Source organism: Rhinatrema bivittatum, chromosome 8 (assembly GCF_901001135.1).
Source record: "Rhinatrema bivittatum chromosome 8, aRhiBiv1.1, whole genome shotgun sequence".
Lineage (NCBI taxonomy): Eukaryota > Metazoa > Chordata > Amphibia > Gymnophiona > Rhinatrematidae > Rhinatrema > Rhinatrema bivittatum.
Window position 1 is genome coordinate 114,233,935 of NC_042622.1, and position 15,026 is coordinate 114,248,960.

Genomic DNA, 15,026 nt, shown 5'->3' on the forward strand with positions numbered 1-15,026 from the left:
ATAAAAGCTCATTGGAAAGAAATAAATATTTCACTTTTTTCTCTCTCTTGTTTCTCTCAACTACAAATATATAATAAAAATGGTAAAAAGAAAGGAAATTTTATTTGGTGTGCGCCATTAATAACTTTACCCAGGACTTAGTTTGTAGACAAACAGAAAGTAGAACTGTAAAGCAGTGGAGAAAGGAGGCTTACAAAGATGATAAATAAAAACATATTCAAGGACAATTCTATTTAAATTAAACTAAAAACAAAGCACAGTAGAAAAAAAGAGGCCTGAGTTGCACACACACACACATATATATTTTCACTCTCTCACACATTAGAAATGTGAATCGGAACCGGAATCGGTTCGGATTCCGGTTCCAATTCACATGTGTTTTTTTTTTCATCGGGCCCGATCGTGGTTTTGTTTATCGGCTGAGCCCGAGCCGATAAACAAAAAACCCACCCCGACCCTTTAAAACTAATACCTTAGCTTCCCCCACCCTCCCGACCCCCCCAAAAACATTTTACAGGTACCTGGTGGTCCAGTGGAGGTCCCTGGCGCCGGCCATCCAGTGCTCCTACCATGTGACAGGGTCCGGCCAATGGCACAGATACCCTGTCACATGGTAAGGGCAAAGGGCCATCGGCGCCATTTTGATTAGTGGCAGCCGACGGCCCGGGAGCAGGAGATCGCTCCAGGGACCCCCACTGGACCACCAGATACCTGTAAAAAGGTTTTGGGGGAGTCGGGAGGGTCGGGAGGGTGGGGGAAGCTAAGGTATTAGTTTTAAAGGGTCGGGGTGGGTTTGGGGGTTATTCTTGTGTGGCGTTTTTCCCGCCCTCCCCCAAAACGATAAGAGAACCCCCACGATCAATATCGTGGGGTTTTCCTATCGTTTTGGGGGAGCCCCCGATTTCTGACGATTTTGAAAATATCGTCCGAAGCCCGATTCACATCCCTATCACACATATATATATATATATGCGCACACACCTAGCAGCAGCAGAAGCAGTGGGAGTGACAGTCATTCACCTCAGGTCACTTCACACTTTTCCTGTGAGGATTTGTGAGCAGTGCTCCCCTCCTGCCAGCAGGGGCCACCAATGGGCCATTTTTTCTGCTGCACAGTCCTGCTGGCAACCATGCTTCCTGCACAATTTAGAAGCCTGCCTCAGCTTGGAGTCTAATTTTGTTCCTTATTGTTGCATGTGTTCTTGTCTTAGCCTCGTCTGTATTGTCCCAAGTTTGGGGTGTTCTGCATTTGTTAGTCAGTATGCTTGTTCTTTCCTTGAGGCTCTAGTTTGTGGCCTTATGTTCTTGGTTCTTATGTGCTGTTCCAGCATTTCTCTGCTCTGTGTCTTGTGATGCACTCCCTGCCCTGTGTTCTTTTGTGGGCACTGTTCTGTTCCTGCAGTCCAGCCCTGCCCTTCTTGGTGTGCTCCCTGCATTTGCCCTATAGTGAACCTTCTGTTCAAGTCCTGCTGGCCACTGGAACCTGAGGGCTCAATCTGAAGGTGAGGTGGCTGGTCCAGGCAGAAAATCCTGACTACTGTCCTGTGCAAGCCAGTTGCTCCTGTGTCCAGCCATGCTCTGATTCCAGGGATTAAAACTACTGGCAGTCCCTAACGAGACATTTCCATCCTCTCTCATGGTCTTTCAATTGCACAAAAATCAAGACCATGTGACTGCTCTCTTATTGGTTTAATAGCTCCAATAATCTCTGCTCTGCTTTCTGTGGGGCCTGGGGAAAGGGGAGGGCAGAGATAATCCTGCCACCACCAGTTCTGCTATGTTTCTATGGGGGTGAGGGGGGCAGAACTGCTTTACCACCAGCTTTACTCTATCTCCTTGAGTCCTGGATAAAAGGTGCCAGAACACCATTCTTGGCAGTTTTGTCAAAAAATTAAGTCCTGGGTAATAGGCAAAAAGAGGTTGAAGTAACACAAGTTTGAAACATATGAGTAATAGTGCCAGCCATCAAGGCTTCAACCATGGCCTTAATAAGCACTTCAGCTCACAAGTTTCAATGTGTTTTTGTGTCTGATTTTTGTGCTGAATCATCTGCTTCAGTATCACCTCTTCTCCTTCTCTTCCATGTAGAAGAGAAAGGGAGGGGGAAGGAGCTAGATAGGGAGAAAGCTGTTCTTTCTGCTCCAGGCTCATGCTTTCTTTTCCTCTTCTCTGCAGGCTGCCTGAAGGGGAGGGGCTGAAACAGAAAACACCTGCTGCTCTGCCTCTAAAGTCCGAAAAGAAGTGGTAGAACTGCATTCCAGGCTGTTTCCCCACAAATCCCTGACCTCACCAATAAACAAAACGTCTCATACAATGTCACTAGCTTCATATAACAAATTCTGACTTTAAAAAAATTAGTTTTCATTCAATTTGCAATTACACAATCAGTTTCCATGAAAATAAATTGTATCTGGAGAGCAAGGCAGCTGTTCTAAAGAATCACCGCTGAACTTTACTCATGAAATAAGAGGCAATTAAATATTTAAAAATGTACAAGGATTCCATAATATTCAGCTGTACACTAAGGTCTGTGCAACATAAACCAGTAATGAGACATCCTGGTTAGCAGATTCAGGACAAATGTGTGCCCAAGGTTTTAGCCTGTCCTGGACAGTGGATTATTTAAAAAGAAAAAAAAAAACAGTCATGCCAGACTATGTGTTTCCAGCAATTGGCATTTTCAAAAGAAAATTTTATTCTAACTTTTTACAGAGGGACTGACTAACATCAGCTGGCAAATGCTTTCTTTATTCTTTAGCTGACCACTTGATGACAATTTTTTACCTGGTTAAGATAGTCCCTTCTGAAAACACCCTGTTGACATGGGGATAAAAGTATGTGAACTGTGAGCCGCATTAAACAGAGCCGTTCCTGTGAGTCTGTTTAGGTCAAGGGAGGAAAATAGCGTGCATACAGGTGACTTTCAGCTCTATCAGGTCGATGCAGAAAGGTGCATTCAGTTCAACACACATTTTCTGCAGACAAAACTTACTAGTGATGCAACAAGGAGTTTCGTGTGCACAAAATGAGCATTTCCAAATGGGAGTACTGCTTAGTACCCTCACATGGAAATCTCTTCTCTAATGCAGACAGACTGAATCTGGCAAGTGTACATTTTTTAGTGCTGGAATCTTAACCCCTCATCGGAGCTGGAGTTAAGTTTCCAGTGCTATTAAAAAAATAGTTAAGTTTTTAAAAAGTTAAAAAAAAAAAAGAAACTCTCCAGGTAAGCACTGGCAGCCACAGCCACTTACCCAGATAATAACTGACTTATCCATGTAAGTGGCAGCAGCCACCAACGTCTCTTACCTAGATAAATACTGATTTATCCATCTATCTGGCAGCAGGAAGCAGCTGCCAGAGCGACGCATAAGTCAGTACTTAAACGGCTAAGCAGTGGCGATCTGCAGCAGATAGCCATATAAGTATTTATTTATGCGTCTATCTGGTTGCTGCTTCCTGCTGCCAGATAGATGAATAAAACAGAAATTAGCTGGGTAAATGGCAGCAGCAGCTGCCGTCACTTACCTGGATAGACTGCCAGGGCCTCCACCCCTTCCCCTAGTTAAAATGTGGGTTTGAACTTTTCCGAATTTGCATTTTACACTTTTTACGTGTTTATTTTTTTAAACCCCCAATGCATTAGCATTTCATTAACTTACTGCATTGGGAGGTTAAAAAAAAAAGAATCTAGGCATTAAAAATGTGCGCTGAAAACAAGTGCATATTTTCTTAGTGCCAAGATTATTACATCAGCCTCTGCATGTACTATTTTGCCCCCTTTCTCCCTTTCCCTCCCTTTCCCTCCAATTCCCCACCTCAGCCACCAACACAAATAGCAGGTGCAAAGTACACAGATGCTTTGAGCACACTCACTTTGTAGCTCCTAATTTTCAAAGGCTAACAATGTGGGTTGTTTTTCCTTTGAAAATATGCATAAAGGGCCGGATTTTGATACACGTGGGCGTAGATTTGTGTGCGCAACCCGGCGTGCACAAATCTATGCCTGATTTTATAACATGTGCGCGCAGCCGTGCGCATATTATAAAATCCGGGGTTGGCGCGCGCAGGGGGGTGCACACTTGTGCACACTTGTGCATGTTGCGCGTGCCGAGCCCTAGGGGAGCCCCGATGGCTTCCCCCGTTCCCTCCCCCCCACCTTCCCCGCCCTTCCCCTATCTAACCCAACCCCCAGCTCTACCTTATTTACGCCTGCCTCTGGCAGGCGTAACTTGCGTGCGCCAGCCGGCTGCCGGCGTACAATCCCCCGGCACAGCCGCTGTGCCGGAGGCCTCATTCCCGTCCCCTTCCCGCCCCTTTTTCAAAGCCCCGGGACATACGCGCATCGCCGGGCCTATGCTTCCTGCTGCCAGATAGATGGATAAATCCATATTTATCTAGGTAAGAGACGTTGGTGGCTGCTGCCACTTACACGGATAAGTCAGTTATTATCTGGGTAAGTGGCTGTGGCTGCCAGTGCTTACCTGGAGAGTTTCTATTTTTTTTTTTTTTTACTTTTTAAAAACTTAACTATTTTTTTTAATAGCACTGGAAACTTAATAGCACTGGAAACTTAACTCCAGCTCCGATGAGGGGTTAAGTTTCCAGCACTAAAAAATACACACTTGCCAGATTCAGTCTGTCTGCATTAGAGAAGGGAGGTAATGCTTAATGCCCTCATTTGCATGGGATTTCCATGTGAGGGTACTAAGCAGTACTCCCATTTAATCCGCCCCTAAGTGCATACACTAAAAGCACCCATTAAGTCACAACTACACAGGCTATTTGAAAATTGGCCTTCCTGTCCCTTCCTTAGTATAAAACAGAAAGCTATGCAATGATTTCCAAAAGTTATAATCTTACCTAAGGAATGTGCTGCTGTGGTTTTGGAACTGAAGAAGCGACCTAATCCAAGATCCCCCAGTTTTACCACTCCTGTCGCTGTTATAAACACATTTGCTGGTTTAATGTCTGGGGAAAAAAAAAGGGGGGGGGCGGGTGGAGAGAAAGAGAAGTCAGAGTTGCCAAAGATTATCTTGTCACACTGTTCAATACCATTCCATGAAAACATAGCCAGAAGCCTCTTCCACATGAGAAAAACTAAAGGAATCAAACAGAAATATCTCTTGGCACAGCTTTGTCAGGCAAATCCTTCCAAGGGCTTCAACTTAGATAAAATAAAAAAATAATTATCAAAGTACAATAAACATACCAGCGAAGAAAAAGTTGAATGAAGTATATAGAACAAATAATGTCTGACAATGAACACTTGAAAAGAAAGGACACATGTAAAATGTTTCAGTACAGATTACTTTTGAAAGACCTATAACTTGTATTTTATTTTAAAACAAGGCAGTGTGTTTTTTTATTTTCATCTTATCTATGTAACACTTTCAAATATTTCTTTTATCAAGAGGAATTTTTAAAATTGCTTTTGCACTGAATTAAAAATCCCCAAGAAATCAGATACAGCGTTTAACTTATGTCTGCAGTTTGTTCAGACTGATGCTAAATCTATAATTTTACAAGCATCCTAGCAGAATTTACTGTATCCCTATTTGAAAAAAAAGCTGAACCCCCCCCCCCCCCCCCCCAATCACTGCAATTGTCAGGGAGAACAATATAACAATGCATTAAAATCTGTAAATATCATCTAGAGAAAATATCCAATGACAGGGACGATTTAATAATGCCCAATGACATCACAATGTATGACATCATAAGGTGCTCTGTCTCCACTGAAACTTTCACCAGGTTAATTAAGCATAGTTTTAAAAAGGTTGATAAGTTAACAGCTTATTTTAAGCATAAAAACTTTGGCATTTTATGCTCAATTGCATTTTAAAAGTTTAGTATTGCTTTTATGGGGTGACTTTCAAAACCTGGTTTATGTACATAAATGGCTGTTACATAATAGGACAGGTCATGTAAAATTATGCAAGTAACCCAATTTTATGCGAACAGAGCAGAGGCATTCTGTGGTTGGGAGCAGAATCAGCACTTACGTGCATACGTTTTGATTCTAAAAAGTATGCAGTATATATATATATATATATATATATATATATATATATATATATTTATATGCACAATTTATGCCTTTGAAGAGGTGGTGCACATTTACGAGAGTGAATCTCTGCGCATACCTTACCACTTACCTGCAAATTTTCTAAGCAAACATATGCATGGAAGTTTGCTTCGAAAATCCTTGGTAAAGGCTGCGTTACAATGTAGACTATGCTATGTAGGGAGTTATAAAATTATTCTCTTAAGGGGTGTATATTTAAGAGTTTTTGGCCTTTTTCCTGAGTACCACCCTCTAGCTGGGGAGGGGGCTGGAGGAAGGTTGCTAGCACCCTGGACAGGACTGTTACACCTGAAAAAATGTGATTGGATATTCTGCCCTCTGCTGCACAGATCCAGAAGGCACTGCCTTAAAGAGGCACTGGCCTGGTCTCTCTCTGCCCTGCATGACACGCTACCTTTTGCAAGGACACCCCCTCTTTCAGCTACTGGGACACAATAGGGTGGCAAGTGCACTCCAGGGCCAGCTCAGGCAGCATTTTCAGAGCCTGTATGCCGCCAGCCTGTCTCAGCACTTCCTTAAAACAGCAGCTCTTTTTCCCTCACAGAGCATGAAGGACAGTGGAGAGAGCAAGATATTGCTAGGAGATCCCTCAGTCTGAGAGACAGGTGTAGGTGTAAGTGAGTGAGTAGGTGCATTTGGGTGTATAGGTGTGTGTGTGTAGGTGTATAGGTGTGTCACAAACAAGGAGAGAGCAAGAGCTGCGAGAGAGACAGAAACAGAGAGTGAAGCAAGTGGTAAGAGTTATAACTTAGTAAGCGACCTTAATCCTATCCGCCCTCTTATCCCCTACCCCACTGGTACACCAACATCTTATAATTTGTGTTTTTGTTTGTTTAATCTCTGCCCAACTTTATGCGCATTTATTATATCAACAACAGAAACAATTTTTTAACACTCTACATTGGCTTTCAATAAACAAATTTAATCACAATCTTTCAATGGCATCTTCAAAAATGTAATCTTTCAACTACAGTATAATTTAGAAAGATTACTTGAATTGCATTAACTACATAATCATATTAATTATTTCTTTTATAGGCAATATTCAACTTGCATTTTTTGCTTTTTGGAACCCATTGGTTAAATAGCTTCACAATATAAACCATTCAAATATCTCCTAGACTGTTGCAAATGCATAATTCTAGTTTGAGGCAGCAAAATTTCAAACAAAACTTTTTATTTGGTTTGTTTATTTTACAGGTCCTAATACCTATTGTGGGATTTACATATTTATCATCAATAAATCAAGACAACAACTTCCTTCAGTAGAGAACATGTGCTTGTCACACATATCAGGATTGTTCTATTTCCAAGGTAGATTCCCAGTCTTACCACCAGATACTGCACAGTATTTCAAAGCTTCACAAGGATGTTTTAGCAAGGATTTTTTCCTCAGGCATGCTGATTTGAAAAAGTGCACTAGAAAATTAAACTTATACCTGATTTTTTAGGAAGCTAAGAAATCCTTGGACAGGAAGGAGGGACTATTTGGATATGCTGAAAATCATCTGTCTCAGAAAATTAAAGCACCACATACTGCAACAACTGGGTAGCAAAAACATCTTTCTCCAGTCACTCGCCACAACTGTCCACCATTCTAAGATTGCTCGGCTATAAACTAATAAGTTTGTTCTTATACCTCTGGATGGACAAAAATTCATATCCAACAGAGTTAATGGAGAATACTCTTGATTCAACAGAAAGCCCAGAGGCTGCTGCCAGCTAAGGGCATAACATGGATACAGGCTGCATTGGCCTCTGCTGGTGGCCCAATGTACTCAGCGCAGGCTTGGGTGTAGGGCTAGGCTGACTCGGGTGACCAGTAGTTACTGGGGAGATGGGGTGGGGCTGATAGCAAGGTAAAAGAACATAAGAACATGCCATACTGGGTCAGACCAAGGGTCCACCAAGCCCAGCATCCTGTTTCCAACAGTGGCCAATCCAGGCCAGAAGAAGCTGGCAAGTACCCAAAAACTAAGTCTATTCCATGTTACCGTTGCTAGTAATAGCGGTGGTTATTATCTAAGTCAATTTAATTAATAGCAGGTAATGGACTTCTCCTCCAAGAAGTTATCCAATCCTTTTTTAAACACAGCTATACTAACTGTACTAACCACAACTACAGAGGGTTGGAGTCCCATAGCCTGCTTCTTTCTTTGCTTCTTCTCATCTTAAAAATAAATTTCCCCATTCTGTATGCATATGTATACAGTTAGATATACATAGATATATCAGATAGCAAAATAAAAAGAAAAAAAATAAGTTGTACACTTTTATCCATTATAATGCCACATGCCAAACCAAAGAACCGAGCCCCCTCCAAAGAGACAGGGGGCTCTGGGGGCATGAATAATAAAAGTCATTCTTATAAAGGCCTTTATGGAGCAAAGGGGCCTCATGAAAATAGACTTCAGAGCAGGGCGCCACCCCTACAGAAGGGTGCAAAGGTGACCCCACAGAAAGCAACCCAAAAACAGGCAGCAGGACTGATGACAGCGACAATCTAGAGTTGCTTCTGGCTGACATCTGTAGAAATCCATAAAAAATTGGTGAACCAACATCATACCTTTATTGCCTCTCTATGGATAGAAGCTCTTCCTCCGTGTAGAGGAGGCCCTCCTTCACTCTTAGGGAACAGGTGGCAAGTGACAATGAATCTTCAGCCAGTTCTTCGACCAGCTGCAGGTACTCCCACAGTCTGGACTGATACATTCTCTGATTTTTCCTCTTCCAACAGCGAAACAAATTTTCCTTTCTTAAAATCATGAAGAATGCATTTAAAACCCTAAAAAAGAAAAATCCAAATAGAGGGCAACAAAGCAGATAGAGCAGAACAAGTTTGGTTCCTGGGTGCCAGCTGGGGGGGAGGAGCAAGTGACTTGGTCATCGCTTCCAGAGGACAAGGTTCTCAGGGAAAATACTGTGTGGTCCTGTGTGGACCATTACATCCTTGAGAGATGCTGATTCCCGTAAAATAAAAAAAAGATTATATTGATTATATTGATATATTTTCCTTGCTCCTTGTAGAGAAGAGAAATCCGAACAGTGTCGAGAAGCCAAAAGTACTCAAAATTGGTCAGCTGCTTTCCATATCCTTCACAGTGTTGTGACAGAACATTATCCAGACCATCCATCATTAAGTATCAAGACAGTTGCGAAAGCTATCATTTTCTGAAAAGGTCTTCAGGTGTCTTGACCCCACCCAAGGCTTTGCTATAAAGAGGCTTGTCAAAGGATAGGAAAAGGAATCCTCCCTAGACTCCAATTTAGCCGAAATCCTATAACACATAATATCCTGGAGTGAATGTTTACATATATATAAGTAGAATGCTAATCATTATAAGGTTATGTTGTTTGCATATGCCTTATCCCTCACCTTCTTTGGAGCCTTTACAATCAGCGAACTGATCCTCCCTTGTAAAAATGCCCCGGTCACATCTGGCCTGTTAACAAGCAATGTGGTGATGACTCGAGGGATGCTCCACATTGCACTGTGCAGTTCTAACACTGATCAGGATGACAAAAGAATGCTCATCCTCTTGCTCACGCCGAAATTTCACCAGGTTTAAAGCTGCTAGACCAGTCTCTGCCCCTTTGCTCCTAGAACAAGCAGACAGAGCTCCACTAATCAATTTCCAATACCTTAGAGTTTTGAAGATGACCTTGGCCAAGCTGTGACTGGATGAGCCAGTTCAGAATGTACTCTTTCCCGATAGGCACAGCCACCTTAGCATCAATTCTGGGAATGTCACAGAAGGCCATCATGACACTAGGCAAATGGAAGTCTTATTGTTTCAAATTCTGTATATGTCCTCATAGTGTGTGTAAAGGAGTCTATATTAGACCCTCCTTAAAAGACCAGTACCTGAGAGGAGGCCCCAGATGAGACCAAGAGAAAGGAGGAACTTTGCTAAATTACTTAACTGCTACATTTCTGTTTTCAGCGTGGCTATATATTTTTTTACTTCTTTTTTTCATACGAAGTTGTGATGGGGTGTTTGTCATGGGATATTGTGCTCTTTCCAGCCTCTACCTGTGGTGTTTTTGTTTTGGCCTTCACACCTTCTTATTCTTCTCAGTGCTTTTCCTCCTAAGATGGCCTTTGGGCTGGCCTAATCGTATGACTTCCTCATGTATTTCCGGTCACAATTTTTTGCAGTACCTTTTTTTTTTTTTTTTTTTTTTGAGTACTCTAGTGGGGTTGAGAACAACATGGGGAGGAGGATTTTGCTTCATAAACTGGATGGATATTTTTTTTTATTTTTATTTTTTACACTTTTTTCTTTTGTTAATAGCTGACTGGCCAGCGGACCATTTATACACCATCACTCTGCTGCTCTTCTACTTGAGCTTTCCGCTGGGCCTGTGGTGTGGAAGATCACTGGGATTTCAATTAACTTTGTTTTTCAGATTACTGTTTTAGGCCATTAACTTACAGTGCTTCTGTTTGAGGCTCCACTGCTGAAATCTGTCTCTGAGACCCTGTGTGCTGCTGTGCTACAGTCTGTGGAGTGGGGGTTCAGAGCCTCTGTTCTTGAGTCAGGGGAGGGCCTAATTGCCTGGTCCAGATTTGAATCCCACCAGGTGGTTATGTGGTCTGTCCTGGCTTGTAGCTGTTGGGGTGGGGAGGTTCTTGGGGGGGGGGGGCCCTGGGGGTTGGTTGGGAATTTGTATGGGTTGTTTGTTTGCATGGGAGGGGATGGGTTTTGTTGAGGGGGTGAAATAGGCATGCAAATGTGGCAGGCAGTGTGTGTGAGATCCATGGTTATATGGTCACTCAGGATCTCATTGGTTGTTTGGTGATTCATTTAGTGTTTTTTGACAATATTAGTCTGATTGTCATACATTTTTCTGTTTACTGGCCTTCTGTTGATCTTGTGATCTTCTTTTCCTGAGTTTTTAATGTAGGAAGTGTTATGGATTCCCACCATAAGTGTGTGTCACTTAACATGTGGGGGATATCTAATCCTTATTAAGAGAAAACGTATCCTTCAATTTGCCCGTAGAAAGAAAGTGGACATCTTACTGTTGCAGGAGACACACTTGACTGGAGCCGAACATGAAAAGTTTAAAGTGGACTGGGTGGGGCAGATCTCCTATTCTTCTTACAACTCGAAAAGTAAGGGGGTGGGTCTGCATTTTAATTTTAAAAAGCCTCCCATTGCAAGTAGAAAGGGCTCTCGCAGATCCACAAGGTCACTATCGTGTGATTGATTGCAAGCTTTGGGGGGACTCGTTTATTCTGGCAAACGTGTATGGCCCTAATCAAGACCAATTAGATTTCTTTGCTAAATTTCGGGACACCTTACTTATTTGGGGGACTCATCCTCTTCTTGTTGGAGGGGACTAGAATATCTGTTTGGACCCACATTTGGATAAGACCTCCTCCTCCAGGGCCAGTACAGGCACTGCTAGAGCATTGTCTGATCTAATGGAGACCCTTCATCTCACAGATATATGGAAAAACAAACATGCTACCAAGTGTGGATATACTTTTTATTCTCCTTGGCATGTCATGTACAATTAGATAAACTATTTTCTTTGTTCTTCGGAGTTAGTGCCCAGAATAGTCCAGAGTGATATCATGGTCTCCTCTCTATCAGATCATCATCCTGATGTAGTTGTCCTGGCTTTGGGGGATCAGGGTCTGAAGAGTTCCATTTGGAGGCTCAATACCTCATTCCTTGGTGATAACAGATTCCCTGACCTGTTAAAGAGAGCTACTGAGGAGTTTAATACTTTTAAGATGGGAGACTTTCAAGGCTTACTTGCATGGTAAAATAATTTCATTTTTGAGTCATCTACAGAAACTATGAGGAAACAAACTGATGTCCTTCTGGTTAAATTACTGGCTTAGAGAAACAACATAAGGAGGACTATTCCCAGGAGACCTTGAGGGCTCTGGAACAGAGTTGTAGGGACCTTCAATCTCTTGAGGTAACAGGAATCGGGAAGGCCCTCAAATAATCTAAACACAGGTTTTATGAACATTGTGACAAATCTCGTTCCTTTCTGGCCCATATGATTAGGAGAGGTTGGGGAGGACCGCTATCACTGGAGTGCGGGATGCTTCGGGCCACGTTCACTCAGATACAAATATTGTGACTGCAACCTTCAGAGAGTTTTATGAGAAATTATATATGGAGGCTGGATTGGGGAACACAGATGATCTTCAGAGTTTCCTTACCTCTCTGTCCTTGTCTAGGCTTTCTGAGGTTCAGGCTGCCAAATTAGCTGAACCCATTACGGGGTTGGAAATTCAATCTGCAGTTAAGGCCATAGCTGGTAGAAGAGTCAGAGACCTCATGGCTACCCTATTGACATTTATAAGAAATACCTAGTTGAGCTTGTTCCCTTTTTGTAATGGATGTTCAATACCGCGGGAGATCAGGGTGAGGGGCTGGGCAGCATGACTGATGCTACAGTTACCTTGCTCCATAAAAAAGGGAAAGATCTCTTAGACCTATCTCAATATTAAATTCAGATATACAAATTTTAATGAAAGTTTTATAGTTAGAATAGAGCCTTTCATGCCTCAGCTCATTCACCCCGACCAGATGGGTTTCATTAAAGGGACAGTGTCCACCCATAACATGAGGCAGATGTTTAACATTGTGCAGAAGGCACAACGCCAAGGTCTTTTGGGCTTGTTGATTTCCCTGGATGCTGAAAAGGCTTTCAACAAGGTCTCGTGGCCTTTTATGTCTACAACCCTGCGGGTTATGGGATTTCCTGACAAGTTTCTGGCCTGGATAGTTGCCATATATAAGAGGCCTCGTGCCCGTCTGGGTGTTAATGGTTGTTTAACATCATTTATCACCATCCAGCGAAGCACTCATCAAGGTTGCCCACTTTCCCTTCTGCTATTTAAAATAGCTGTCAAGCTTTGGCTAAATCCATTAGAATTCACCCTGATATTCAAGGTTTTTCCATGGGTGGCAGGGTTCATAAGTTGGCCCTCTATGCCAATGACTTATTATTTCTGACAGAGGCCACTAGATCCAGGCCATTCTTCCTTGAAATGGTGGCTCGTTATGGGGCTTTGTCTGACTATAAACTACATTATGATAAACTAGAGGTTTTCCTCCTTAGTGGCTCTGCAAGCGTGCCTGGGGGCTTCATGGGTATGCGCGAGGTTTGAGAAGGATTTAAATATTTGGAGATTTTTATGCTCAAGGACTACAAAGATCTATTGGAGATTAATTTAGCTCCATTATTTGTTGATGCGAAACAATGCCTGAAAGGCTGGGAGGATATTCTGGTCTTTTGGGCAGGATGTAGTAATTTAATAAAAATGGTCATCCTGCCCAACGCTTTTCAACATGTTCCCTGTCTAGTCCGAGCTTCAATGTTCCAGGAATTACATGGCCAAATCAGGAAATGTATTTGGAAATTTAAGCCAGCTATAATAAAACCACGTACATTGTGGCTACCCAAGCGTCAGGGGGATTTGGCACTTCCTAACTTCTGCCTTTACTATTGGGCTGCTCAACTGGTGAGTTTGATTTATTGGTTCAGTGATAGGAACCCAGTATGGCTGGCCTTGGAAAAGTTGCAGGCTGGCAGGATAAATCTACCAGTCTTTCTTTTTCTGTCCTCCTCCTCCTCCGTGGTGGGTAGACAGGTATGTTGCCCTAATCCACTCGTAGCTCACACTCTACAAGTGTGAAGACAGTTGGTTCAGTTTGTGGGAAAGTGAGATGACCTTATTTCCCCTTTGTCCCCAATATATATGAACCCTTTGATTTCTGGTTGTATATTTAACCCAGACTTTGCTTACTGGTGAAGATTGGGTTTACGTTGTGTTGCTCAACTATAGGGGGATGAGGGGTTTCTTCCCTTCCATGATTTGGTGGAGGAATTTGAGTTACCTGCTGCCTCTCATGCCTCTTACAGCTTCGATGAGCACTTAAGGGTAAACTTGATCAGCAACACCTGCTACATCCTTTAGATAGAATGGAATCTTATCTCTGTTTAGGTAGTGGAACAATTAAGGGGGTGACTAATATCTATTGGGTGGCCTTGCTGCAAAAGCAGGGGGAGAATACTCCCAATTCACTTATAGGCAAGTGGATTGAAGACTTGGGTCTTTCCTTAATGGTTACAGCTTGGAAGGGGATGTGGACTTCTGCCCATAAAATCTCTAAGTGCTGCAAGCGGGTTGAACTGGGGATATGGCTACTCCACAGAACCTATCGTACGCCAGCCTATTATGCTAATTTATTCCCTGAGTACATTGTCTCCTGTTGGAGGGGTTGAGGGAGCCCAGGAGCTACACTCATATATGGTGGCACTGCCCTGGGGTGGCTTGGTTCTAGTGGGAAGTGGCTAAGGAGATTGCTGTTATTTTGAATGTTGAGTTTCACCTTCTTCCTAAATTGCGCCTGCTGGGGATTTGGCAGGACTCTTTGGTACCGGTTAAATTTTGACCTCTGATGGGGCAGCTTCTTTTAGCTGCCCAGTTTACCATTGCAACCAAGTGGAAATCTAACCTGGATTTGGGGCACTGGAAAGCTCAGAGGCATAGTATCATGGATATCGAAAAATTATGTTATAAAACGATGAATAAGAGGTTTAAAATTTGACAGATCTGGAGTCCTATCTTGTACACTATGACTTAGACTGATTCTCTGGAGGTGACATTAGTTGTACTGTTTCAGCTCCCTCTGGTTGTTGTTATACTACACACACTGCTTTGCTGTATCTTTCAATGTATTCACATTGTCTTTCTGTTCTATGGTGCTTTCATTGCCTGTGCCATATATTTCTGAAAATTGTTAAAGGGTTTAAAAACAAAAAAAAAAAAGAGTTACAAGGGCATGGTCACAACTAATAGGAAAGCGGAGTCTCCAACAAGTGAGGATTCATTGTTGGAGCCTGTGATGAAAACTAGGGATTCATCTAGGCATGTATATGATTTTGTTTGTTTATCTGTTAA

General features: G+C 42.5%; 1 protein-coding gene across 3 annotated transcripts in view; it reads right to left on the reverse strand.

The window, feature by feature from the left end:
* NEK6 (NIMA related kinase 6) overlaps nt 1-15,026 on the reverse strand; it is a 505,633-nt gene that overhangs the window by 183,696 nt on the left and 306,911 nt on the right. For all 3 annotated transcript variants that reach the window (XM_029612256.1, XM_029612255.1, XM_029612257.1), the window contains exon 8: nt 4,864-4,971. In XM_029612256.1, coding sequence (XP_029468116.1) covers nt 4,864-4,971 — 108 coding nt within the window. The remainder of the gene's footprint in view (nt 1-4,863; nt 4,972-15,026) is intronic.